General features: G+C 50.0%; 2 protein-coding genes across 2 annotated transcripts; both read left to right on the top strand.

Moving 5' to 3' along the window:
- The first annotated feature begins 8,347 nt into the window (after positions 1 to 8,347).
- LOC123167651 (polycomb group protein FIE1) lies at positions 8,348 to 12,572 on the top strand. The gene is made up of 13 exons (XM_044585484.1): positions 8,348 to 8,738; positions 9,245 to 9,310; positions 9,399 to 9,521; positions 9,919 to 9,999; positions 10,079 to 10,171; positions 10,582 to 10,657; positions 10,743 to 10,822; positions 10,920 to 10,991; positions 11,210 to 11,269; positions 11,424 to 11,520; positions 11,758 to 11,821; positions 11,934 to 11,993; positions 12,189 to 12,572. Exons 1-13 carry the CDS (start codon positions 8,550 to 8,552, stop codon positions 12,262 to 12,264), a joined length of 1,137 nt encoding a protein of 378 aa, XP_044441419.1. The 5' UTR covers positions 8,348 to 8,549; the 3' UTR covers positions 12,265 to 12,572.
- Positions 12,573 to 21,822: 9,250 nt separating this feature from the next.
- On the top strand, positions 21,823 to 25,110 carry LOC123168275 (uncharacterized). The gene is made up of 3 exons (XM_044586147.1): positions 21,823 to 22,764; positions 23,896 to 24,429; positions 24,517 to 25,110. The coding sequence occupies exons 1-3, from the start codon at positions 21,925 to 21,927 to the stop codon at positions 24,622 to 24,624; spliced, it is 1,482 nt and encodes a 493-aa protein (XP_044442082.1). The 5' UTR covers positions 21,823 to 21,924; the 3' UTR covers positions 24,625 to 25,110.
- The last annotated feature ends 1,516 nt before the right edge of the window (positions 25,111 to 26,626 follow it).

Below are 26,626 nucleotides of genomic sequence, written 5' to 3'. Positions count from 1 at the left end.
AGCGGCACAGTTTGAGGAGGCAGAGATGACAAAAAAGGAACAAGATATTTACTCGTCCTCCACCTCCTCTTCTGTCGCCTTCCTCTTCCTCCTTGGGCTGAGAGACCCAAAATCGAAGACAACCTCCGTGTCATCATCTGCGGGAGGAGGGGAAGCAGGTGGAGTCCGTGGACGCTTGGACGAAGCAGAGGCAGTTGCCTTCTTCTTCGCCACCGCGGCCTTCACCACTTTCCTCGCCGCCACGGCCCTCGTCTGGCGCACGGACACCTGCTGGGTTTGCTGCGGCTGCACGGCCCTGCCAGGCCGGACCGGCTCGCCAGAGCTGGCCCGCGGCAGGACTCGCCCTCTCCCTGTTGCCAGGGGGTCGACAGTCTCGAGCTCCTCCTCCGACGGCTCGTCGACCACATCTTCGATGAGAGGGGCCCCAGTGCCGGCGCTGCTGGCCTCCCCAGCGGCCTCCGCCCACTGGCGAGCTCCTTTTCCTCTGCCTCCACCGCGGCCTTGTCCTCCACGCCGCCGGCACTGCCGGCCTCCCTGGCGAGCTCCGCCTCCGCCGCCCTGGCGGCGATGTAGTCCAGCTCTGCCTGGGTGGTGTCCTAGACGAGCCGCGGTTTGGCGCAGACGTATTTCTCCTCCAAGGTATCAAAGAACTCCTGCACTTGATCCTCTGGTGGCTCGGCCCAAGTTGAGACGAGGCTGTGCGCGTTGAACTCCGGCATCATGGCGATGATGTCGTTTCGGCACGAGTTATTGCCCAGCGGGACCACCCCCGCCGGCAACCCGAACAAGGGCCCCTTGGCAACCTTGCCGGTTTTGGCAGCCTTGCCGGACCGCTCGACCTTGCCGTCGCGGTTCACGTCGCGCTGGAAGAGCCGCTGGCAGAAGTGGGCATGCCCCATCACCATGAGGTTGTGGTCGAGGCCGGGGCGAAGCCTCATGATGTTGGCCGCATTCGTAAAGAGCCAGGACGGCCTCCCCTTGTTGTCCAGCGGAGCGATTCGGCGGCGGATGAAATCCGCCCCGATCATCTCAAGGGTGAGCCCGGCCTTGGTGAGGCGGAGAATCCTGGTGGTGGCAACCGTGAGCTTCGCGTCGTCGGCGTCAACATTGCTCCAGTCATTTTGGCGAACCGGCGGCGCCTGGCGAACCCGGCAGAAATCTTGTGGATCATCCTCCTCAATCCAGCACCACCGACCCCGCCACTCCTCCCACCTCTCCTTCTGAGTGCCCTCCGGGTATGTCCCCTTGGACCTTGGACCTTGGGATCCAGACGACACAACCGGAAATGGCGCCCCCTTTTGGATCCGAGGGAAGAAGTAGTGGCGGAAGAGCGCCGTGTTGGGATGCACCCCGACGAAGCCCTCGTAGAGGTGCGCGAAAAGAGCCATGCACGCCACGACGTTTGGGGTAAAATCCAGAAGGTGGAAGCCGTAGGTGTGCATGACGTCATTGAAGAAATCAGAGAAGGGGGGGCAGAGGTCGCAAGAAAAGTAGTCGACGAAAAATGGGTACCGATTCAGGCCGGCTTTGGCGAAGGCGGCAGGGATGACGCGGGTGGCCGGATGCCCCGTCTTCTCTCCCCCCCCCGTCTTGCACCCCCATAGGTGCTTGAAGTAGTCCCGGAGGTGGACCGCGTCGACCGTCGTGGGGAAGCAGGCGGACTGCGTCTGCCGCACCGCCAACTTGGTCTCCGGTGGCTCGTTCGCCCCGGCGTCCTTGGCCACTCCCTTGCCTCTGCTGGTTTTGGGTGCCATGGCAGCTGCGACAGGCGAAGGACGAAGGACGACGAAGGCGGAGCGGTGGCAAGCAAAGGCAAAAGCTTAAGAGGGAGGAAGAAGGGGACGGCGGTTCCGAGATTGGAGAAGGTGCAGGGGGTAAATGAGCAGCGCGCCCGCGGTTATTCCTTTTTACGAGGAAGGCGCGGACCGCCTCCTTTCCCATTAACTGCGATGTGATGCATGCGTGTGGAGACCGCCCCACGCATGACCCCCACATCACGCACGACCCTCCACGTCGCGTGTTCAACGCGGGTCGTGGGGAAGCGCAACGGACGGAAAGTTACTACGGTGAAATCCGCCCCACCTGCCCGCGCACCGTTCTGGGCCTGGCCCAACAATGCGTCGCGCTTGTGTGTGGCCCAGGCCCGGGGGCTCCTGTCGGTGTACAAAAGTAGGGGCTCTCCTTTTGACCCCTTTACTTGTGCACGGGCAGTCGGAGCCGCGCCCACGACCACACCAAGCAGGGGAGAAGAGGGGAGCTGGAGCACAAGGCAAATAAGGCAACGCCAAGATCAAGAGACACGAAGAGCAAGGGGGCAAGGCGGACTCCCCCGGCAAGACCCTTGCCGGGGTAACTTGCCCGACGCCAGCAGAGTGTGCCACCCTTGGGCCCACAGGTTCCAACATCACCAACAAACCACATTGGAACCAAGGCTCGGGAGGCACCTCTGTGATGGCATGCAGATCTTCGTCAAGATCATAAACACGCAAGATCAGATGAGGACCAGAAGACGACGACCCTCGGCGAGATCCTTGCCGAGGGGATCCACGAGACCCCCGGAAAGACCCTTGCTGGGGACAACCACGACGCTGCGGCAAGAGTACCCTTGCCGGGGCCCCGGCAAGACCCTTGCCGAGGACACCAACGGGGCCGCAGCCAGGCCCACGCCTGCCAAGACACCACCGCCGTCCCCATGCAGCTGCCAGCTCAACCAGCTGAGCAGGCACCTGCGTGGCGACGAGCGGCCTCTACACCGACCCAGCAAGCACCTGCGTGGTGGCATGCAGATCTTCATGAAGGCTCCACCACCGCGCCAGCCCAGCAGCTAGCCAACGTGGCGCCACGACGCCTCGTCAGCTCGGGCGTGTGTCGAAGCCAGGCGAGGCGGCGACAGTTGGGACGTGCTTCCTTGCCGTCCCCGATAAAGCGAGAGGGGCACGTCGGCAACGTATTAAATGTGTTTGTCCGACGGCGCCAGAGGATAGACTCATCTACTGTACACCTTTCCACCTCCTATGTGCCACTGTGGCAACCCCTTTTTGTCTATAAAAGGAGGCCTGAAGCGACCAGGAGAAGGATTTGGATCCTTTGGGCAAGTCATGCCCTGTAGCTAGCTCAAGAACACTCAAATACATCAACAAAGCAGGACTAGGGTATTACGCGTCTCTGCGGCCCGAACCTAGGTAAACGATCCGTGTGCTTCCTGTCAGACCCGCTCTTTGCACAACCCCACGCCCGCCAACCGTAGAAGGGATCCCAGTGATTGCATAGGTGTCGATTTCCCCCGACAAAAAGCAAGTACACCGATGTTTGCCAGAGAGCCACGGTGCCGTGGTGTTCAAAATCCATCCCCATTTCTTGCATGGGACCTAAGCATGCAACCAAGGACACGGATTTGAATTTTCAACCTATTTAGATGCATTAGAGCATGTGCATGTAGTTCAAATTTGAATTATGCACATAAATGCATTGAAAACTCAATTAATGTATAAAAATGTCCAAACGAACCTCGAAAAATTCCAAAAATTAACACAACACTCTTGTTGTTCTATGTTGACACTAGAAAAAAATTGAAATCAAGAAGAGGCAACGGATATCGTTTCGTCCAGAAAGGTGAAACGTTCTCTACCGAAACCATCACACTTGTTGTGAGAAGCTCTAGTTTGTGAGAAGTTTATACCCAAACCTGCCCCAAATGGAACAAATTTTTTACCGCGGCATGTTGATGCCGCTCCATGATAGCATGCCAAGTTTCATGAATTTTGAATGACTTTTGGATTTACTAGAATTACAAAAGAAAGTACGTCGACGTTTGCCGGAGAGCCACGGTGCCGTGGTGTTCGAAATTCATCCTCATCTCTTGCATGGGACATAAGCATAAACCCATGGACATATATATGATTTTACAACCCATGTTGGTGCACCGGAGCATGTGCATGTAGTTTAATTTTGAATTGTGCACCTGAAATGGCTAGAAAACCAATTTAATGTATAAAATATCCAAACGAACCCTGAATAATTCCAATTCTTTTACGACACACTTATAGTTGCATGTTCACTGCAGATAAAAGTTCTAGCAATTCAAACACCGTCCATTGCTGTTGTGACCCCATTATGCAATTCAAATCAAGATGAAAAATCAAGTAGATCCCACACAGTTTATTATCACCAACTGTGTGAGATGCAGTACAAAATATCCTGGAGCACTGTCGGTGTTTAGTATGCCTATGGCTTACACGAGAAGGTGCGTCGGCTATAGTCCACAGCCAGCGTGTCAAGCACACTAACTTGCTCCCCAAGTATCATTTCACTGTTCAATCATCGCCGGTGAAAGATGGGGACGTGGACCCGTGTCGTGAGGGCAACTTCTGCGGCCCACTCCGGCGAGAGCGCGGCTGTAGCCGCCATGCGCGTGCTAACAAGGTGCATGAGCGCGGCCGCAATCTGTGACCGGGCGGCCAAGGCAGCCCAAACGGCCGCTGCCGCTTCTCAGGTGGCGGCAGCAACATCTGCCTCGGGGATAGCAACTGGCGAGAGCGGCGGCCTTAGCCCTGATGGAGGCCGCCCACGACCATGTCGAGGCCGCCTGATGTCGCTTGAAGCTACGTTGGTATTTCCCCAAAGAGGAAGGGATGATGCAGCACAGCGGCGATAGGTATTTCCCTCAGATATGAAACCAAGGTTATCGAACCAGTAGGAGAACCAAGCAACACAACGTAAACAACCCCTGCACACAGATAACAAATCCTCGCAACCCGACGTGTTAAAGGGGTTGTCAATCCCTTCCGGGGTACGGCGCCTCAAGTAGGCAAACGGACGTGAGATAAATCTGTAGTAAATTGATAGATCGAACGCTAAATAAAATAAATAAGGAAAAATTGCAGCAAGGTATTTTTGGTTTAATAGATCTGAAAATAAATGCAAGGAAAAGTAGATCGCAAAGGCAAATATATGAGAAAGAGACCCGGGGGCCGTAGGTTTCACTAGTGGCTTCTCTCGAGAAAAATAGCAAACACTGGGTGAACAAATTACTGTTGGGCAATTGATAGAACTTCAAATACTCATGACCATAACCAGGCAATGATCATTATATAGGCATCACGTCCAAGCACTACTGCAGGATGCTGCTAACGCGACACTACGATCAGAGACCCTTCGACGAAACTGTGTGTGATGCAATAATCGCAAACGGTGGTGTAAAAGAACCATCAAAAAAGGTGCAAAACATTTGCGATGGCGGAGCCATCAAACACGGTTCAGATTTTAGTTGCGTGTGCGATGCAGGGCATACGGTTCAGTTCAATAAACTATTTGCGATGAGGCGGACCAAAAGAAACGGGCAGCCAGATGAAGGCGTGTGCAATATACAGCATACGGTTCACTCGGATGAACTGTTTGTGATGAGGAGGAACAATAGAAACGGGCAGCTAGATAAATGTGTGTGCGATTGAGGGCATACGCTTCAGAAGGATTAACTATTTGCGATTAGGCAACAGAACAGAAACGGGTCAGCCAGATCAAAGTGTCTGCGATTGATGGCATACACTTCACACAGATGAACTGTTTGCAATTAGCCACAACAAACTGAAACAGTTAGATAGATCAAGGTGTGTGAGCTAGACGGGCACACACATTCTAATTAGAAGAAGCGTGCGCGATGGTAATAACGAGCGCGCACGATTGTTGGAAGAAGACGTGTGCTGACATTGCCTATTGCGGTGCACCCTATGGTGCAAACGCCACGTACGCGGCCGAGAAGGCGTACGTGCCCACATTACGCCTTCAGGGAATAGTGCCGCACTTATAACCGTCAGTAAATTTTGAGCATGCGTCCCGTCACATTCCAAATTGCAAACCTGTTCACACCGATCAAAACCTAAACGGCTTCCCACTTAGGAGTGTATTACTACTCGATTATAAATACTACTACTCCAAGATGACTGCACATTCCTCCTCAACTCCTCATCCACAAAAACAAACAAGTCATTCATCATTGTTCCCTTTGCGTCTGCCATGGCTAGCGTGAGTTCTGGGTCGAGAGATTGCCACCAGGGAGATGCGAGCATGGAAGCGGAAGCACGAGAGATGTCCCGCCTCGCCGCGAACGCAGCCGGCATGTCCCGCCGCACGGCCGTAGCAGCACAGAGGTCCCGCCGCGCCGCCGAAGCAGTACGCAGGTCCCGCCGCGCCGTCGATGCGGTAGATTGGTCCGGCCATGCCGCGGAAGCAGAAGAGATGTCCCACCGCGTCGCGAATGCAGCAGAGATGTCGTCCTGCAACCTCGCCCAGCCGGAGATCTGATCCATCTAGCTATGGACGATCGCATGCATGCGCCTGTAAGAGTCCTCGCCTGCCCGTGAGACATTTTCCCAGGCTGCGTCCTCCCGCGCCGCCTATGGGGTTCTAACGATATCAGATCAGATCTATGTCTTCATTTTTCATTTTCATCATCAGATAATGAGTCATTAAGAACAATGGCACATTGCAAGGTCACCAAGGAGAAGAGCCATGGGTCACAACAGGCAAAGACGTGCTCGATGCTCTTTTCGTTTGGCAGAAATCCAGACTCGAGGAAGGAGTACCGCGATTCACGTACCCTTGTGCAGGAGTAGAAAGCCTCCGAGATCCATGAAGGGAGGATGTTACAACCGATGAAGGTTTCTAGGGTAAATCAGAATATCCGGCTTGGAAGTTTATCAACAGTTTGGTAAAGGGAGGTCTAAAGCAGGATTTGCGCTACCACAAAGCCATACAAAAATCAATTATGTTAATAATAGTACATTGTATACTATATATATAAACTACAAATATACCGAATAATTTCAAATGTAGGGACTAGATGCACGCCAGAGTTTAACGAGTATTTTTTTGAGATCTAGCTACTCGAATAATCCTTATGAAATTAGGGTAGTGCAATCAATGACAGTTTAATCTAGTTTTTATTTATCGAAATGACCTTTATAGATGATGAAAAATCTATGGGTTCATTCCACAGACATTCTATAAGGTGTCGGGCCCAAGTAACGGGTAGGCCCATGAAAACGACAGGCCCATGAACACATATTTTCATCAGCTAGTTTTGAAACCCTAAATTTCAATTATATAAACCCGAACATACACCAGAACATACAATTCATTCCATCCGCCGCCGCCGTCAACATCCTGCACTCCCAGTATCCATTATCTTCCTCGTGTTCTTCTTCTCCAGTTGTCTTGTTGTTATCGCACCTTAACACTTACCCGGTTTCATCGGACAGTGACATCTCATTGCCTTATTCAATTTTGACCATCTTTTCTTTGTGGTTACAGCCGCACATGTGGATCCGAGACTCCCCTGAAGAAAAATCGACGCTTTCTTCCATATCCGGCAAAGCATGTCAAACATACAATACATGTTTAGTGTCGTTGTTTAGACAACTATCTAGAAAACCCCACACAACTACACCTTAGGCATCTTACCAATGACCCTTACTCCAACTACTTGCTACAGCATGAGCACCCCGAACGATGAGACGCCGCTGATGGGGTCCAATGGCAAGATGCGGTATAAATCGCGTCGCAAAAAGTAAGTGGTACATGGAAAATACTGTTACTCCGAACCTTTTTTCTTACTAAATCAAAGTAAATTTTATTTTTAGATCTATGCTATATAGTTCCTTTGGTTCTCAATCTAGTTATGGTATGTGGTTTATTATCATTGGTAACACAAATTGTTTATCATGTTTTTTTCAAAAACATTATTTTTTTACTTTAGTATGAGTGATTTTCCTCATAGTGAGAAATTTGATCACACAACTTTTTAAGTGAAGTTGAGGCAAAATCCAGGTGCATCAACTTGTTGTACAATGGTTCTTGCATTGTGGTAGCTCTCTTAGTTCGCATGAAAAAGTGTTTCTTGAACCTTAAAAGTAGAAAATCAGGTCAAAAAATTCTAGCAAATCCTGCAAAACAATGACTCGGTTCAGTTCTGTAAAAAAGGGGATTTGGTTGTAAGGTCCAGTTGCAGAGGGCAATGGCCCAATCTCAGTTACAGTCCAAATCCAGCTGTAATTAAATGTTTGCTATTGATATGCTCGTGCCTCTATTTGCAATTTGAAAACCCATAACCAGCCATATCCCAACAACCCAATTACTGTACTACATTAAATGTTTGCCAAAAAATGAAAGATGTACTAAATCCAAGTGTAAACTGCAGGTGCCCGAGTAATTGTTTTTATTGATACATCAAAGTTTTGTATCACTTGATTCCTTTCTAATTTGATTTTCGTAAGAAGAAAATGTAAATCTGATTTCCACGAGGTGCTTAAACCCCAAATCTCTCAAAACTCTGAAGCGCGACAACGCCTGGGGTCGACACGCGCCGGAGGTCACAGCGCCGCCCCATCACACCCGCCGAAGCCGAAGCCCGCGCCGCCACCTTCTTTGCAGACGCCGCCGCCGCCTCCAGGGCGTGGGCCGAGAGGAAGGGCAGGGGGAAGGGGAAGGGGAAGCGGAAGGCGGCGGCGGCGGAGGAGAAGGAGGCGCCAGAGCCCCAACCTCTCCCGGCGCGCATGGCGAGGCTGGGCCCGGGGCAGGGGTTGGGGTGCGAGGCGGCGGTGGGGTCGCTGGCGCCCAGCCGGAGCCGGGAGTACAAGCTCTGCAGCAAGCACACCGAGGGCAAGCGCCCGCTCTACGCCATCGGCTTCAACTTCATCGACGCCCGCTACTACGACGTCTTCGCCACCGTCGGCGGGAATCGTGTAAGCCTTCTGTGGTTGCCCGCCCGCTCGATCTTTGCTCTGTCTTTAGATTTGGGAATGTTCTTAATTGCGAGTGGTTGAGCGGGAGAGCTGGGGTTCCGGTGCGCGGGGCTCCATAGGAGGATCCGACCTTCGTAGAGGGATTCCGAGAGTCCCAAATTTTCCACAAAATGGAGCGGGCGACCGCTGGCCAAATCTCACCGTCGAGGCCAAGGGGTGAAGGAACCTCCCAAATAAGGTCGATGGAGCTGCAAGTTTGGCTTTTGGTTCCGAAAATTTGGACCTTCGATTGGGAAACAGGGTGCTGTTTGCCACAAGTTTTGATATATTGTATCTGATAACAACTTGCATATTCGATGGAACTTTCGATCAATATCACAGTGGAGGGAATTGTTGAGAATCCGGTCTTAGTTTTCTTTTCCATAGGCATCCGATCGTAGTTTGATTCGATTAATTGTTACTTCTGGTGTGCTCCTGTCCACAAGTTGACTCTGCTGATCTTGCAGGTGACGACGTACCGTGGCCTCCCCGACGGTAACTTGGCTGTTCTGCAAGCATACATTGATGCGGACGTAAGCTCCATTACAATCTCTAGAATCTTCAGTTTCTTATATTAGTTGTACTTTATCTGAGGCTGATGAGGTCTGCATCTTATCTCAGGATGCTCAGTCATTCTACACTCTGAGCTGGGCTTGTGACCTTGACGGCACACCACTGCTAGTGGCAGCAGGAAGCAATGCGGTCATTCGGGTCATCAACTGTGCCACCGAGAAGTTGTTTAAGGTATAATAGTGCCAGAGTTTTCTACTTTCTTATTGTGGCCAACATGGATGAAGTTTCACTTGCATCAATCTACTATTCAGCTGCTTATTTGATGTCCTTTCTGAAAACAGTTACTTATTTGATAATTGTTGGTTTCTCTGTATTGTCCATTCGAGATGATGATTTGGACTTTTATGAAAAGTTGTGTTTCTGCTATACAGTAGTTTATTTTTGTCCAAAAGAGATTGTAGATGTCAAATACTTTAGTACGTCTAGCATGGTGAAAACACGTACAACCTAGCAGATCTATTCTTCTGAGGTAGTCATGAAATTGGGCATATATATGACGATTCAATATCCTAAACTAATGATTACGAACGTGCAGTAAGTTTCTTATTCCGTCTTACAAATCATGCAGAGTTTTCTTGGCCATGGTGATTCAATAAATGAGATAAGAACTCAACCATTGAAGCCTTCGCTCTTCATTTCTGCAAGCAAGGTTGGCAGATAACCTGGTGTGATGCTGGATATACCTATGCCTTTTACCTTTCTGATGCAGTTTATATGGCCTTATATAGGACGAGTCTGTTAGGCTATGGAATGTCCATACAGGTATCTGCATCTTGATTTTTGCTGGAGGAGGTGGTCACCGTAATGAAGTATTGAGTGTTGTAAGTTACACCTACCTCCTAGTGACATTGTTTTATATTACCACTCACTTCACTGCCCAAAGATATGTTCGGATTGTGGCCAAAAGCTACCCTACCAATATTTTGTTCATAATCAAAAACTTGCTCTTTGTTAGGATCATGGCCAATTTTCTGTTGTGCCAATGCTCGTTTGGCCACCCTAGTTCAGTTTTCTTACCAATATTGGCCAAATCATGGGCTAGCAAAATCTTCACCAAAATTATAGCTAGCCAAATATTGGCTAGCTTGGGCTAAATCCGAATACACTCTAAATATAGCTGTCTGCCAGCTACTGGCATTATTGAGTGGATCATTTTAGTTAGTATTTCTGAAAAATAAAACATGTTATCTCGGCACTAACTGTCCTTTCATTCATACTTCTGTTATATCAGGACTTCCACCCTTCTGATATCTACCGAATTGCCAGTTGTGGCATGGATAATACTGTTAAAATCTGGTCAATGAAAGGTTAGCGAACCATTTCATCAATCTTGCTTCCTATTTACATTTTATTACTGCTGATCACTGACATGGTTTGCTAACGTTGTCATAGAATTTTGGCCATACGTGGAGAAATCCTTTACATGGACTGACCTTCCATCAAAATTTCCAACAAAATTTGTCCAATTTCCGGTATGTTAAGTATCTCTCATCTTTGAACCTGTTATTATGCAAACTTTTAGTATTGTTCTTAATCCTCTCAGCATCGTGCTGATCTATCCCCTTTCAGCTTATGACTTCCGTGGTGCATTCTAACTATGTTGACTGTACTAGGTGGCTTGGTGACTTCATCCTGTCGAAGGTAAATTGCTCATTTTTGTAGGAGAGACGAATTAGTGTGAACACAATGTTAGAATGCTTACTGGTGCAAAATTTCAGACTATACCTGAAACCTGTAATATCATACTTTATAGTCTTTTTTTTACATCAAAGATTAGCGTTGCCACCTGTTTTTCAATGCTGATTTAATTATTTCCTGAAGAATGAGAACATCTGATCTGCTTCGCCTTGAACTTGCAGAGTGTTGACAATGAAATTGTTCTGTGGGAGCCAAAAATAAAAGAGCAGGGTCCTGGCGAGGTGATGCAGTTTTACTTTTAAAGAACTATAGGGCTTAACACATTATAATTTTGTACTGATCCAAACTAGTTCTGGTTGTGCTCCTTTGTTTATAAAAATGATGCCGGCCATACTATGTGCCTTCGTCTGAAGTGATTCTTCATTCTATATGCAGGGTAGCATTGATGTTCTTCAGAAGTACCCTGTGCCCGATTGTGACATTTGGTTTATCAAATTCTCATGTGATTTTCACTTCAATCAATTAGCAATAGGTAACATTTTATATTGAAATTATTATCTGCGGACATATTTCTGTATTGTACTTATGTGATTGTCAACAAGTTTCTGAGGATGGCCGTACTTATACATGTGAAAAAACTGATATTTGTAGAAAACATGCTCGTGGCTAATCGTTTGCTCATAAACGAACTCATCTACATGCACCTGATCAGGGTTAGATGAAATTCAAAAAGTACAACTCTTGTGGTTAATCGTTTGCTCGTAAACAGGCAACCGCGAAGGCAAAATCTATGTGTGGGAAGTGCAGGCGAGCCCTCCTGTGCTAATTACCCGGTAAGTTTAACCGAACAAGTTCAGCTATTCCCGATTTCTCCTCCTCTGCATGTGGTGGTGGTGCTAGCTACTGACTTGTATGTTCCTGCATGTACACACTGATAATTTCCAGGCTGAGTAGTCCGCAATGCAAAATGCCAATAAGGCAGACTGCAGTGTCGTTTGATGGAAGGTACATCACCATATTCCATTCGCCACCTCTGATCCAGTAGTACCTCTCTAGCATTTTTTTATCCTGTACTTTTGTTGATATAGCTTCTCATGTGTGCTATGTGCATCCATCATAGTTTTTCTTCTTTCAAGTCCGGTTTTGGTGTTGGCGCATAAGAATTGTGTGTCACTCTTCTTCTTTTCTTCCATTCTTCAGCACGATCCTTGCCTGCGGCGAGGATGGCAGCATATACCGCTGGGACGAAGTGGAACATCAAGCTGCGAAAAATTGAAGCAACCGAAAACCCCCATGCCGTGGGACCCCATGGCAATGCCAGCCAGTTTGAGCTTGACTTGGGGGTTTGTTGTGTGCTTACTTAGTCGGTGGTACCCATCAGCCTTTAGCCCAGAAGCTGGGGGAATGAGCTTACAATGTTTTAAGTTAGGATGTTGTTGACTCGATGATTTGCCGTATGTCTCAGTTTATTATGTTTGCTCTATCATGCACCGAATGTGGGAATTAAACTTAAATCCTCGTTGCTACTAGTTTGTTGTGCATTCTCATTGAGTTGCCTGAACCTGCCGTTGCTGGCTTTTAACACATACCCAAACGAAACACTTTGTTGGGTGAAGGACTTCATCATAATCCTGATGCCGGAATGGCCTAAATTTCTCTTGTTGTGCCGTCTTCGCGGTCTGTTTGGAACGCGTGAATTTTACAGGAACTCTGCTTGGGGATGTAAATGGCGCCGCAACGCCCGTTTAGTTCATTTTCCCGGTAAAAAACTTTCTTGAACTGTTAGACCAATAAGTGGGCTTATAAATGGCGCATTCCCTGAACTCCACGGAAATTTGTCAAGAATTGCCCATTCCTGCATCAGTCGCGGGAGACCGGTTCCTCGTTCTGTTCCTCAAGCATTTCTTTTCAAATGTGTTGCTGAACCTGAAGTCTCTCTAGGCTCTAGCTATGAGCTTGGTCTGAAGCTAGTGGCCTAGCGAAGACAAGAGGAGGAGGATATGATACGAAAGGTGGCCGTTTGGCGCCAAAATGTGCCGTGGTCGGGTGGTCGTGATCGCGGGCCGGGAAAGAAATCGTCTTGTTCCTCGCAGCCATTGGCGACCTCAAGTCACACGATGTTTTTTCTGAATAAAAAAAAAGCAACAGTGCAATAGGCCCTCGCGTCCCTCCCTCCCCGGGGCGACACGGGCGGCGGCTCAGGCGCCCCTCCACCGGATCCCCTCCTCACTCCCCTCCCCTCGCCGTCGCCGGTGGGCTCCGCCGGGCGAAGCCCGTGCGGATCCGGCGGCGGCGGGACCTCTTCATCCCGTGGCGTCGCTAGTGAGGGGGAGACTTGCAGCGGCGAGCGACGGATGGCGGACGGTGTACGGTGCTGGCGTCGGCTGTGGGCGGCGGATGGGGAGCTGGGGCGGCGGCCTCGGTCCGGGCTCCAGCGTGGCCTGGGCGTGGACGGCGTGCGTGCGCGCGGTGGCGGTCGGCTTCGGAGCGTGGGGTGCGGATCGACGTTGGGCGCGGCAGCGGCTGGCGTGCGGCGGGCGTGGCGACCGGCTGGGCGTGGCGGATGTGGCTCTGGAGCGCGAGGTGCGCTGCGGAGGGACGAGCTGCGCGTATGCTCTGCTGCTCCGTTCGTGTAGCTCCGATCTGGATCTGAGCTAGTTCTTCGATCTGTTCGATCTGGTTGCTGCACTTCGCAATGCGGCTTTGGTGGCTGCGGTGGAGGTGGTCGCGGTGGTGCTGCGGTGGTGGACGGCGGCTACGGCCAGGGGGTGATGCTCGCACTCTCTCCCAAAACCCTCGCACCATGGCCGACGCGCCCAACCCTGCCGTCGCCCCCTTCCGGGCCGACACCATCGCCGTTGGGGCCGCCCGTGCCGTTGGCCCAAAGGGGCCGAAGAAGGTGCGCACCGCGGAAGAGACTGTCGCCGAGACGACAAAGATGGCTGGACGGAGGAGGAAGGAGAAGGCGGAAAAAGAAGCCGCCGCCGCCCTAGCCACAGTCGCTCAGGCCAGGCCGCCGCTACGGAGAGCAATGCCCTTGTCGCCAAGGCCGCACAACAGGCCTTCCTCATTCTACGGTACCAAGAGGCGACCCTTCTTGCCGCCACCACCATGACGGCCAGCACGGGCTTGTCGGCGGCCCGTCTGCCCAAGCTTCCGGAGTCGCCACACACGCCAACACCGCCGCCGATGTATGGGTACTGTTCCGGACATGACCCGACATCGTCTCGCTTCTCCAAGTAGCCTGGGGATGGCTCGCGAGAAACGGGAGACTTCGTGCCAATCGTCTTGGTGGTGTCCCCCCTTGATCTCAATGCCAACCTCGTTGCCGGCAAGTCCACCGGGACGCAAAGGAAGCGCCCACGGGCCATCCTCACAGGCAACTTACCCAATGCCCGCAAGTTGTTTGTTGATATGTAGACCTCGACGATGGACGACCTGGCATTCATGGAGGAGATTATCAATGAGGGTGGCCTAGGGTACGATCCCGAGGAGACTCAAAGCCAAGACGACCGCGACCAAGGCACCCAAGGCCAAGACCCCCACGACCACCTCGGCCAAGACACCCAAGGCCAAGAAAGTCAAGACCATGACGGTGTCGACATCGACGATGAGCCATTGTTTCATGATGAGCTATCGCATCAAGCCAATGCACAAAAAAGGCGGCAAAGCGTGAGGACGGGAGCATACACGAAGAATGATGACAAGTTAATTTGCAAAGCTTGGATGAAAATTGGACAAGATTCCAAAACCGGCGCCTAGCAAAAAGGAACAACATTTTGGAAGAGGGTACATGCATACTTCCATGAACGTCGCAAGTTTGATCCCTACAAATTTGCAAAGCTTAGGGCGTCTCGCCTTCCGGCGCCCCTTTGGCCCCCTCGAGGTGGCCGCCTGGGACTCCCTCCTCCAAGACATCGCTCTTATGCCGATGGACGTGGCGGAGGACCGGGATGTTCTGTCCTGGCGCCTCGAGCCCTCTGGACGTTTCTCCACGAAGTCCCTGTACGGCGCCATTGCTCCCTCGACGACCCCGGAACCTTTTAGCCTGATCTGGGACATCCGTCTCCCGCTGAAGATCAGGATCTTCCTGTGGCAATGGATCCGTGGACGCCTCCCCTCTGGGGTTGAAGTCCTCAAGCGTAATGGCCCGGGTGATGGGATGTGCCCCATTTGTGGCACGATTGAGGATGCTAACCACATCTTTTTCTCGTGCCACTCTGCCCAGTTCCTTTGGGCCTACTTCCGCGAAACGGTTGGCGGACAGTGGTGTAATACCAACTTTCCCGACCTGCTTGCCAAGCTTAACGCCTGCCCTGCTCGCTACCGTCATATTAGATGGCTATGCGTTGGGGTTCTCGCCTGGACGCTTTGGAACATTCGAAATAAGCTTGTTATTCAGAAGGTGCCCCTCCGTCGTGCGACTGACGCAATCTTCAAATTGTGTGGTTACCTGCAGCTTTGGCGGCCGCTTAGCCGCCCCCAGGACCGAGACGTCATCACCGCCCTCCTCTCCGATCTTCGCTCGATGGCGCTCCGCGTGGCTCCCCCGCTGCCGCCTCCTCCACCTGAGCCTGACTAGACCGCCTGGCGGTTATGTGGTTTGTGGCGTGTGTGTTTTGGGTTTAGGGCTTGTTGTGCTGTGCCCTCAGCATTGACCCTTTCGTGTACTATTTGTCCCTGTGGACCTCCGTATGTGTGTAACGCCCACGATGCGGCTATATCTCCCACGTGTCGAGGCACGACTTAGAAGCATAACCGCATTGTGGTTTTGTCGCAAGAAGGGTCATCTTCACACAATCCCATGTAATGAACAAGAATGGGATAACGAGAGTTGGCTTACAATCGCCACTTTACACAATACATAAATATAATCCATACATCATCCAAAATACACACATAGACCGACTACGGTCAAGATCCAAATGAAAATAAGATAACCCCAAATGCTAGATCCCCGATCGTCCCAACTGGGCTCCACTACTGATCATCAGGAAAAGACACATAGTAACGACCACGTTCCTCGTCGAACTCCCACTTGAGGTCGATTGCGTCATCTGCACTGGCATCTTCGGCACCTGCAACTGTTTTGGTAGAATCTGTGAGTCACGAGGACTCAGCAATCTCACACCCGCGAGATCAAGACTATTTAAGCTTATAGGAAAGGATGGTGTAATGAGGTGGAGCTGCAGCAGGCACTAAGCATATATAGTGGCTAACATACGCAACAAAGAGCGAGAAGAGAAGCAACGGAACGGTCGTCATCTAGTAATGACCAAGTAGTGATCCTGAACTCCTACTTACGTCATTCATAACTCAAACCGTGTTCACTTCCCGGACCCCGCGAAGAAGAGACCATCACGGCTACACACGCGGTTGATGTATTTTAATTAAGTCAAGTGACAAGTTCTCTACAACCGGACATTAACAAATTCCCATCTGCCTCATAACCGCGGGCACGGCTTTCGAAAGATGTTACCCTGCAGGGGTGTCCCAACTTAGCCCATCATAAGCTCTCACGGTCAACGAAGGATAAACCTTCTCCCGGAAAAACCCGATCAGTCTCGGAATCCCGGTTTACAAGACATTTCAACAATGGTAAAACAAGACCAGCAAAGCCACCCGAATGTGCCGACAAATCCCGATAGGAGCTGCACATATCTCGTTCTCAGGGCACACCGGATGGGCAAGACGTCGGGTTGGCATAGACCCTGGTTGCCCAGGGGGCGCCGGACATCGCCCAGTTTGGGCCAGCACTCGAAGGAGCACTGGTCCGGGGTTTTAAAATAAAGATGACCCTCGGGCTCGCGAAACCCGGGGGAAAAGGCTTAGGTGGCAAATAGTAAAACCAAGGTTGGGCCTTGCTGGAGGAGTTTTATTCAAGGCGAACTGTCAAGGGGGTCCCATAAATCACCCAACCGCGTAAGGAACGCAAACTCAAGGAACATAATACCGGTATGACAGAAACTAGGGCGGCAAGAGTGGAACAAAACAATAGGCATAAGGCCGAGCCTTCCACCCTTTACCAAATATATAGATGCATTAATATAATAAGAGATATTGTGATATTCCAAAATATCCATGTTCCAACATGGAACAAACTTCAACTTCACCTGCAACTAGCAACGCTATAAGAAGGGCTGAGCAAAAGCGGTAACTTAGCCAAACAACGGTTTGCTAGGAAAGGATGGTTAGAGGCTGACATGGCAATATGGGAGGCATGATATAGCAAGTGGTAGGTAGCGCAGCATGGCAATAGAACGAACAACTAGCAAAGCAAAGATAGAAGTGATTTCGAGGGGTGGTCATCTTGCCTGCAAGGTTCTCAGAGTTGTCGAAAGCTTGATCCTCGTAAGCGTACTCAACAGGTTCCTCGTTCACGAACTCGTCTCCCGGCTCTACCCAAGACAAGAACACAAGCAAATGGAACCACAATCAATCACGGGAAATGCACAAGCAACATGATGCAATACATGAATGATATGCAAGATATGATATGCGATGCATATGCGTGCTCCGGAAGGAAAATGATGAATAAGGCAGTAACTTGGCAAACCAAGCATGCCACTGGAAAGATGAGATGATTTCGGTCGAAATCGATATAAAGATCACCGGAAACGGATGCACGGTTTGCAAATGGCAAGCAAAACAAGAATGACACGAATCTCCAATTAACAGCATGATAGCACTTCGAATGCAACAAGTAACAATGCTAAAGCACTCCAACGTAGCAACAAAGCATATGGCAGTAATATACAGGAGATTCTTGACAAAAGATGAACACTGAGCTACGGCTAGTTCACACCACAGCAGGTTCAAACAGGCATGGCAAAAGTGCAAAAGATAACAGGTTCACAGACTTAGAGAAATTACTGGACATGGCAGAAACAGCATCAGGTAGCAATGTTCAGAGCACAAAATGAACATGCTACAGGAACTTAACATGGAAAAACAAGGCATTGCAGTATTCTACTAAATGCATATGACAAAAGTTCCTTACTGACCCTAAGCCGAAAAGGACCAGAAGATATGATGGCAACCATGTAAACATAGCAAGTTCCGTTAACAGGTATCAGACTTAGCAGAAAACAGAGCATGGCAGAAACAGACATTATGAAGGCATCTTGGTGAGATTGATGCACTCACCACAAAGCAATGCATGACAAAAAAAGCATACATACAGCAAGATGGCAAGTTTATGAAGCTATCCCTGGCAAGAGAAAATACATAGCATGTATGGATCAACTAAAATAAGCTTGGCAAAATTGAATAACACGTAAACAATCTGCCAGAAATATTTTATAGCAAAAGTAGAGCAAGATTGAGTCATACTATGGCACTACATAATTGCAAAAAGGGCATGAATGGATCAATTAAAACAATATCTACAAAACATCCTTACTGAACATCACCAAAATAAGCATGGATCTCGCTGTAGCCACATGGATACATAGCAACAAAATAACAGCAGCCACAGACTTGGAGAAAATACCAAGTCTTTGAAATCAGAAACATTACGGAGCCTAGTTTGCATGCTTGTGCTAGTCACCACAGAGATCACAAAAATACATGGCATATACCACTGGAAAGATAGCATGGCATACAACAAAACACATATAGAGCTCATGCCCATAAGATGCACAGATTAAATGCAACAAAAATAACAAATCTCCAAGTTCTGCTAAGTAACAGCAGATAACAGCAAGTAGCACTCTTGCACCAGAGATTTGGGCATCAAGATGGACTCAAGTGAACATGGTGCAATGGAACAAAATGTAGAGCATCACGAGACGAACATTTTGATATATTACACGCATGAAACGGAGCTATATGCAGAAAGTTATGATGCGATGAACATGGGCATGTACTGTAAGAATAAAAGACTTGGAGAATCGGGGGAAGAGGGAAAGTCAACCCGAGGGCTTCTCAGATCCGATCGGGGCTGGAGCTGCTGCCGGCGTGATGGAGACGGCGGCGCGGCGGCCGGAGGAGAGGAGGAGAGGAGCTCGGGCGCGCGGTGGAGGGGCGTGGCGCCGGCGAGATCCGGCGGAGGCGGAGAGGCGACAGGAGGCGGCGGCGCACGGCGACCGGTGGCGGCGAACAGCGGGAGCGGCGGTGGCGATGGCGGCGGGGCCGGCCGGTGTGAGCAGCCGCGGGAGGAAGAAGGGGCGCGGGGCTGGAGGAGCGGGCTCGGGGGGCCTCGCACGGGCCCCTGCGGGCCGGCGGCGATGTGGGCGCGGGGCGCCACGTGGCGGCGTCCCGTTGGCTGCGGGCGTCGGTGGAGAAATGTCCGGCCGGCGGCGGACGTGTCCGGCGGCGCGGAGGAGCGGGTTAGGGTTTGGACTGCGAACGTATTTCGGGAGGGATGCATATATATAGCTAGAGGGAGCTAGGGGACTCCAAATGGAGTGCGGTTTTTGCCCACACGATCGTGATCGAACGACCTAGATCATGCAGATGACTTAGAGGGGTTTTGGGCTGTTTAGAGAGGGGTTTTGCTGCAACACATAAACGGACTTTGCGGATGCCCGGTTAACCGTTGGAGTACCAAACGACCTTCAAATGGAACGAAACTTGACCGGTGGTCTACCGGTGGTATACCAAGGCCACTTGGCAAGCCTCGATCCATTCCGAGAGCGTTCAACACCCGCTCACGAAAAGAAAACAAGAGGGGTGCGCCGGAGGAGGTGGGAGTGCCGGATTGCAAAACGGACAACGGGGAAAATGCTCGGATGCAAGAGACGAACATGTATGCAAATGCAAAGCACATGATGACATGATATGAGATGCATGACATGAACAAAATGCAAAACGAAAGACAAAACCCGACCACGAAGGGAATATCATAACACATAGCCGAAAATGGCAAGAGTTGGGGTTACAAATATGGAAAGTTACATCCGGGGTGTTACAATGTGTGTGCGTGTGTGTGTGTTGGACCTTGTTGGATGCTTGTTGTGCGGTTGGCTTTATAATATAAAGCGGGGCGAAAGCCTTTTTCGGTAAAGTGACCGTATTGACATTTCAATCCAAAAGAGGCCGGCCTTCATCCAATTAGAGTGTAACAAGTTTTGTGCCTCCCTTGACAATATCACCGGTCGGCCCGTGAGTGGCCTTGGCATCAAAAGACATGGTGTACAGTTTCTACCCTTGTTCATATGAGAATTTGTCGTTCTCCTATGCATATGAATGTATCTTCTTGTTTTCATCTTCATTTGCAGGCTTTCAAACTTCAGAAATCTTCAAGGCCCAACATGGGAACAAGCCATTCACTTTGACCCATTGTTGGACGATGATTTGTGACTGCGAAAAGTTTAAGGAGCAACATGCTGCCTAAAATAAAGGTGGGGGGCCTTCATCGGTGGCCGAACGAAGCGAAGGTGGGATGCGGCCGAGAGGAAGACCAATTCCAAGGTGGACGAAAAGCGTGATGCTTCGACAATCGCCTTGCAAGAAACTTTGAAGGGTTTCATGACCCAAAAGGAGGTGACAATTGAGAAGAGGGATGAGAGGAAGCACCAAGAGAAAGAGGAGCAAATGAAGACCTTCTTTGACATACAAAAGAAAAGCTCAAGATCAATGAGACCAATGCCCAGACAAGAGGAAACGAGATAAAGCTCAAGCTAATCTTGAAACAATCGGAGATCATGGCGGTGGACATGAGCAAGATGCCCCCTCCCCCCCCCCCCCCCCCCCCCCCCCCGCCCCAAATGGCTTGGTTCGAGAAGAAGCAAAAGGAGATGCTCAAGCTAGCGTGATCATCTTATGTTTGGCCAAGATGCATGAACTATGGCCATGATGCGGTTCTTTTTGTATGCCGACATGTGTGCCGACATGAATTTAAACTATGGCTGGTGATGGAGATTATTTTGTATGCTGGCATGTCTGAATGCTGGCATGAATTCTAGCTAGTATGCAAATATGTTTGTTTGTTAGAAAAAATTCAGCCAGGCAAACCAAATGGGTCGGCCGGTTGGGTGCATGGCCAAATTTGCGCGGACTTCGCCCCTACAACCGACCCAAATGGACATAAAGCGAAGCAATTCCGCATCCATTTGCATCGTGGCGTTGGAGTTGGCCTCAATGCCCAACATCACCAGTGGTCCGCCCCTAGGAACGTTGCCTCATTGTCCCTCGTGAAGTCCTCTGTCGGCTCACTGCTCCGCCCCGCCGCAAGGATTTCAAGAGCTACCTAAGCAAGAGCATGATGTCGTTCTCGTCGACTGGCAATCTTGGGTCGCAACAACCGCGAAATGACGAGCACATCTTTGCGGTCTCCGCAACTTCAGAGCTATGCGTCGACCCCCGATCAATTCAATTCACATGGTGCGGCGGCAGTAGGGCCTGCCACCTTGAGGCTGGGGGTTCGGTAGCGGGAGGAGAAGTCAGCAACGGAGAGAGAGAGAGAGAGAGAGAGAGAGAGAGAGAGAGAGAGAGAGAGAGAGAGAGAGTTGACCGACCAGGGAGGAAAACTATTTTGGCCTGTTGGATTAGAAATGAGCGGTCGGGGAGCACAGAGCGTATTGAGGAGCAGGCAAGTCCCATCCCGTATGTATGTCCCGTTGTAATGCACAGGCTTCTTACTAGTTAGAGGAAGATATTTATTGATTCTTATTTTTCTTGGCGTACCTATTACACGATTCGCCAGTTCAAAAAAATTATGGCCTGCTAATATAGTGTAAAAAAAAATCATGCATTAGCAGGAAAATTCCTGTCCTTTATCTACACCGTTTTAATATTTTCCCTCTGGCTGTCAAAACAGTGAAGGAGAAGAAAAAGGAAATTTGTGAGTGATCCGTGCCTCTGGGCTCTGGCCTCTAGAAAACTGATTCGAACTGGATTCCACTCGTTGGGCACGGCGGTTTGGGTTCCTTTCTTCTTTCCGGTTGCTGCACCTCGACCTCCACTTTCCCACTTCGCGGCCGGGCCGGCGTCCATGGCAACGCCGTCGCACGCGCACGGGCTCCCGCTCGTGCCCCTCCGGACGCTCCTGCTCGCCTTGCCGCTCTTGTCGCTCATCCTCCTCCTCACGCTGCACCTCCCGCCGCGCCACCACCCGGCCCCTCCTGCCCCCCTCATCCTCCCCACGCCCCTCCGGACCACCGCCGCCGCCGCCCAGCCTAAGCCCAAGGCCGACCCCTCCTCCTCCTCGTCGCCCTCGCCGACGACGCTCTCGCACGTGGTGTTCGGGGTGGCCTCCTCCCGCCGCACGCTGCCGCTGCGCCTCCCTCTCCTCCGCCTCTGGCTCCACCCGCCCGCGCGCGCCTTCCTCTTCCTCGACGCGCCGCCCCGCGCTGCCTCCGTCCCGGCGAACCTCCACCTCCGCGTCTCCCGCGACGCCTCCCGCTTCCCCTACTCCTACCGGAAGGGCCTCCCCTCCGCGGTCCGCGTCGCGCGTATCGCCAAGGAGCTCCTCCTCGAGCTCCGCCAGCAGCAGCAGCACCAGTCGCCGCCGCCGAGGTGGCTCGTGCTCGCCGACGATGACACCGCCTTCGTCCTCCCCAACCTCCTCCACACCCTCTCTAAGTACGACTGGCACGAGCCATGGTACCTCGGCGCGCCTTCCGAGTCCGCCGCGCAGAACGTCTGGCACGGCTTCAACATGGCCTATGGCGGCGGCGGCATCGCCATCAGCTGGCCCCTCGCAGCGCGCCTGGCCCGCGTGCTTGACTCCTGCATCATCAGGTACCCCCACCTCTACGGCAGCGACTCCAGGATCTACGCCTGCCTCGCCGAGCTCGGCGTCGAGCTCACCCACGAGCCAGGATTCCACCAGGTCAGGTGCACCGCCGCCTCTCTTTTTCCCCTTCTACTCCGAATTTCTCTTTGCCTCTGCATGTGCTACTGCTATTTCCTTGTGGAATGTTTCTACAGAGATTGCTGGGAAATCAACTGTGTGTTTCTATTGGATGCTAGTTCATAGTTATGGGGAAATTGATAAAGCACTCTTTGGTACTCCTGGTCCTTGATTATGTTTTATTTATGCCTCATAATCGCAATCACGACAATGATTGTTCTAGATAATTGAAGTCTGCCCAGGATTGTCATGTTGCTGTTCAGTCTTTCTTGATTCATCCTAGGATTGTTGTTGAGAGGGAAACTTGTCTCTAGTGTCAAACTTTGAATAATACTCCGAGGGGAACTATTGGTGAGAGACTGAAAGGTTTGAATTAAACTCTCAAGTACTACAATTTTTGTCTGAATGAATTCTGTTATACATTATTTCAGAGCATAGGTTAAAAGCTTATCCTCTACCATGCCCTCAAGATACGCCGAACCACACGACACCAATCCTGTAGAATGCTTCTAAAGAAAATGTACAACCACAGCTACACCACCAGGGTGATGGTTACTGGCTAACTGCTGCACTCTCCTAGTGCTGAATCCGTTCAAAATCTGTGTCACTGGATTTAGTGATCCTTGCTGGTACCTCTACAGATTTTGACGTGATGGCACTTGAGAGGGGCGTTCTGGTCCACATTTGGAGTACTAGGCGACCATTGTGGCATACTGGAATATGTCCCTGTCAGATATCCTAAAGCTTCGGGCATTGCAGTCTTGATGCATTGGAAAAGCAATTTTGCCGAAATAAACGTCAGTGTGAGCAGCAGCAGAACAGTGACCTGGACATGGTTGAAGTATCCATCTCTTTCTGCTCCATTGATTTGCTTTTTTAACAATTCGGAGGACCAATGTTATGTAGGGGCTTCCTTTATGCCCAATAGAGGCCTCCTTTATCTGTAGTTTGCACCAATGAAACCTAGAGCATGGCTGCTGTTTTTCAAAAAAAAAAACTCTTTATTCAATCTTTGAACATGAAACTAGCCTGTGGTTTTACTTGAAATTGTGCACACAGAAAAGGCATGATTCTGAACTTATGTGGGCTGTTGCATTTTATTATCTCCAGATCGACCTTCATGGGGATATATCTGGATTTCTAAGAGCACATCCTCTTGCTCCTTTAGTGTCACTTCACCACCTTGATCATGTCTATCCTCTTTACCCTGGTATGGATCGTGCAAAGGCGGTTGAGCATTTGTTCCGAGCAGCTAATGCTGACCCAGCGAGGATCCTTCAACAAACAGTGTGCTATGACCATTCAAGATCACTTACTGCTTCAGTAGCATGGGGCTATTCTGTCCAGGTTTTCAAAGGCAATGTACTGCTTCCTGACATCCTTGCTGTGCAAAAAACCTTTGTGCCATGGAGAAGAGGTCGCAATGTTACGGATGTTTTTATGTTTAGCACCAAGCATTATCCAAGGGACGAGTGCAAACGAGCTGCTCTTTTCTTCCTAAAAAGTATTTCTTCCGGCAAAGGCAAGACGGAAAGCAATTACAGTAGGCAGCTGCCCCAGAAATGCTTGCCAAACTTGATTCAGTTGAGGAATATGCAACAAATAAAAGTGAGATCAGAGCTACTGCATCTGGTTCCTGGGAAGGTATGACTAGGATTAGTGTTGTTGGGAATGGTGGCTTAAACTGCATTTTTAGCTGAAAATAAATTATAACATGGTTTTACTTTTCAGGCTTTAAGACGACACTGCTGTGACATCGTACCTTCTTCATCTGAAATCACCATGGACATTGACATCAGGAAATGCAAAGATGATGAATTGATCGCGATGCATTCGTAGTGATTCTTGAATAATATTGGATACTCATTTGGAGTAGATAATTTACAGCATGTTCTCGAATACACCTAATTTGCTTTTGTTATATACGGACCACACTGTCCCACTTCATTTTGGGTCTGTAGGTCTATGTAGAGTTAAAGCAACATACTGTGATGCACCATTACCCAAAGTAATATAGTGAATCATTTTAGATACTGTATTTGACATGTGTTCTAGCTTGCGATTTATCTAGCATCTGTTGAAGTATGAAGGCTGCACGTCAAGGACATCTAGAAGATCTCCAACTGAACACATATGATATAGTAGTTGTTAGGGAGTAGTTAGAGGTTTATTCTCTGTTGTAATTCTCCTCTATCTCCTCCTGTAAATCTTCTCCCCAGTTACAACTGAAACCCCACTGTATGCAGCTATGGGATAAGCCCCATCCTATCAATATAAGCCCATGCGGGCTGCGGCCCTCTTCGGAGGGTGGGACGCTTCACACAATTTACATAGTATAGTGAGCCATTCTTCTCCATCTCATCTAGTGTCACAAGTCACAACCTGTACTACGAAATTCCCCCAACAATCGATGTATTTCAGAAAATAGGTGAGAATTTCAGAAAATTAGAAAGAAAACAGAGAAGGGGATGAGCTAGGCCCAGCCAATTGGTGGCGGCAGCTAGGGTTCTTATATAAATTGGATGTAATAACATCTTATATTATGGGACGGAGGGAGTAGATAGCCCCCATTTGGGTTACAGGCTTCGTTTATACTCCAGCGAGCGACACCGACGGCGATCAACAAAAGCAGGTGACAACTACAGAGTCGAAGAAACTGACGACGTTGAGCGCGCCAAATAACGGCCGACCACTCCCTTTCTCGTGTGCCACCAGATGCTCATAAACGATGCGGTATCTGTAGATTTTGGCTGTCCATTAACTGAACTAATTCGGGTGTCGATTTCTTCAGGGATGTTTATCTTCAGTTCATGAAAATTTCCTCCCAGAGTGCACTCCTTCTCAAGTGTGGAAGCTTGGGAATGCAGTCTGGATGAATTCCTTGTCCTCCAACTGGCGGCTGTGTCCGGCAGGTTCACCTATTTTTCTTTTGAAACAAGGCAGAAGACTTGCCATTTTCATTCATTGATTAAGGAGAAGGTTTAGACATAAGCCGGCGTAGTGGTAAAAAGAAAAGTCCTACTCTTGCGACATAATAATACTCAAGTGCTTGGCTCCCGCCAACGCTCAAAGATGGAGCTCCTCTTTGATTTTCATGACGATAATAGAGATCGAGCCAACGGTGTTGCGAAAAATTCTTGTGTTGCGCTCCTTCCAAATTTCCCAAAAGACAGTCGTCATCACATGACCGATGGCCTTTCTATTGTGACCTCCACCATTCACCGCCTTTAGCCACCAAGCTTGAACAAAATCTACATGTCGCCAAGTCATTGGCGAGTAGTCGTGATTGCCAAGCCAAGTGGAGATCTCATTCCAAATTCGGGTAGTGATTCTACATCAGAATAGGAGGCGGGCAGCAGATTCTTGCACTTGCTTGCAGAGAAGGCATAGATCATAGTTTGGCCATCCCCGCCGATGGAACCGATCGGCCGCCCACACACTACTTTGGAGGATTAGCCAAGCAAAAAAAATTACATTTTGGCGGAGCTCACATCTTCCAAATCATAGCAGCCGTCCGTCCAAAGGCGAGCCTAGCAATCTGCACCATTTACACCGAAGTTGTATGTTCGCCACTAGATGTGAATTTGCAAGATATTATGTCTTTCCTATCTTGGCTGAGGGTAGGACCAGCAAGCATCTTCCAAAGGGTTGCAAACTCCTGAATAAGTCAAGGTGAGGCCCTGTTGGGTGAATAAGTCAAGGTGAGGCCCTGTTGGGTGTCAATTACCGAAAAAGGCTTTCACCCCGTTTTATATATAAAACACCGACCATACAAACACACTGATACAAACACACGCCACCACCGCACACGACACACACCCAAGGCAAATACAAAGGTGCC

This window comes from Triticum aestivum, chromosome 7D (assembly GCF_018294505.1).
Source record: "Triticum aestivum cultivar Chinese Spring chromosome 7D, IWGSC CS RefSeq v2.1, whole genome shotgun sequence".
NCBI classification, from domain to species: Eukaryota; Viridiplantae; Streptophyta; class Magnoliopsida; order Poales; family Poaceae; genus Triticum; species Triticum aestivum.
This window is presented reverse-complemented; position numbering and strand designations above follow the sequence as displayed.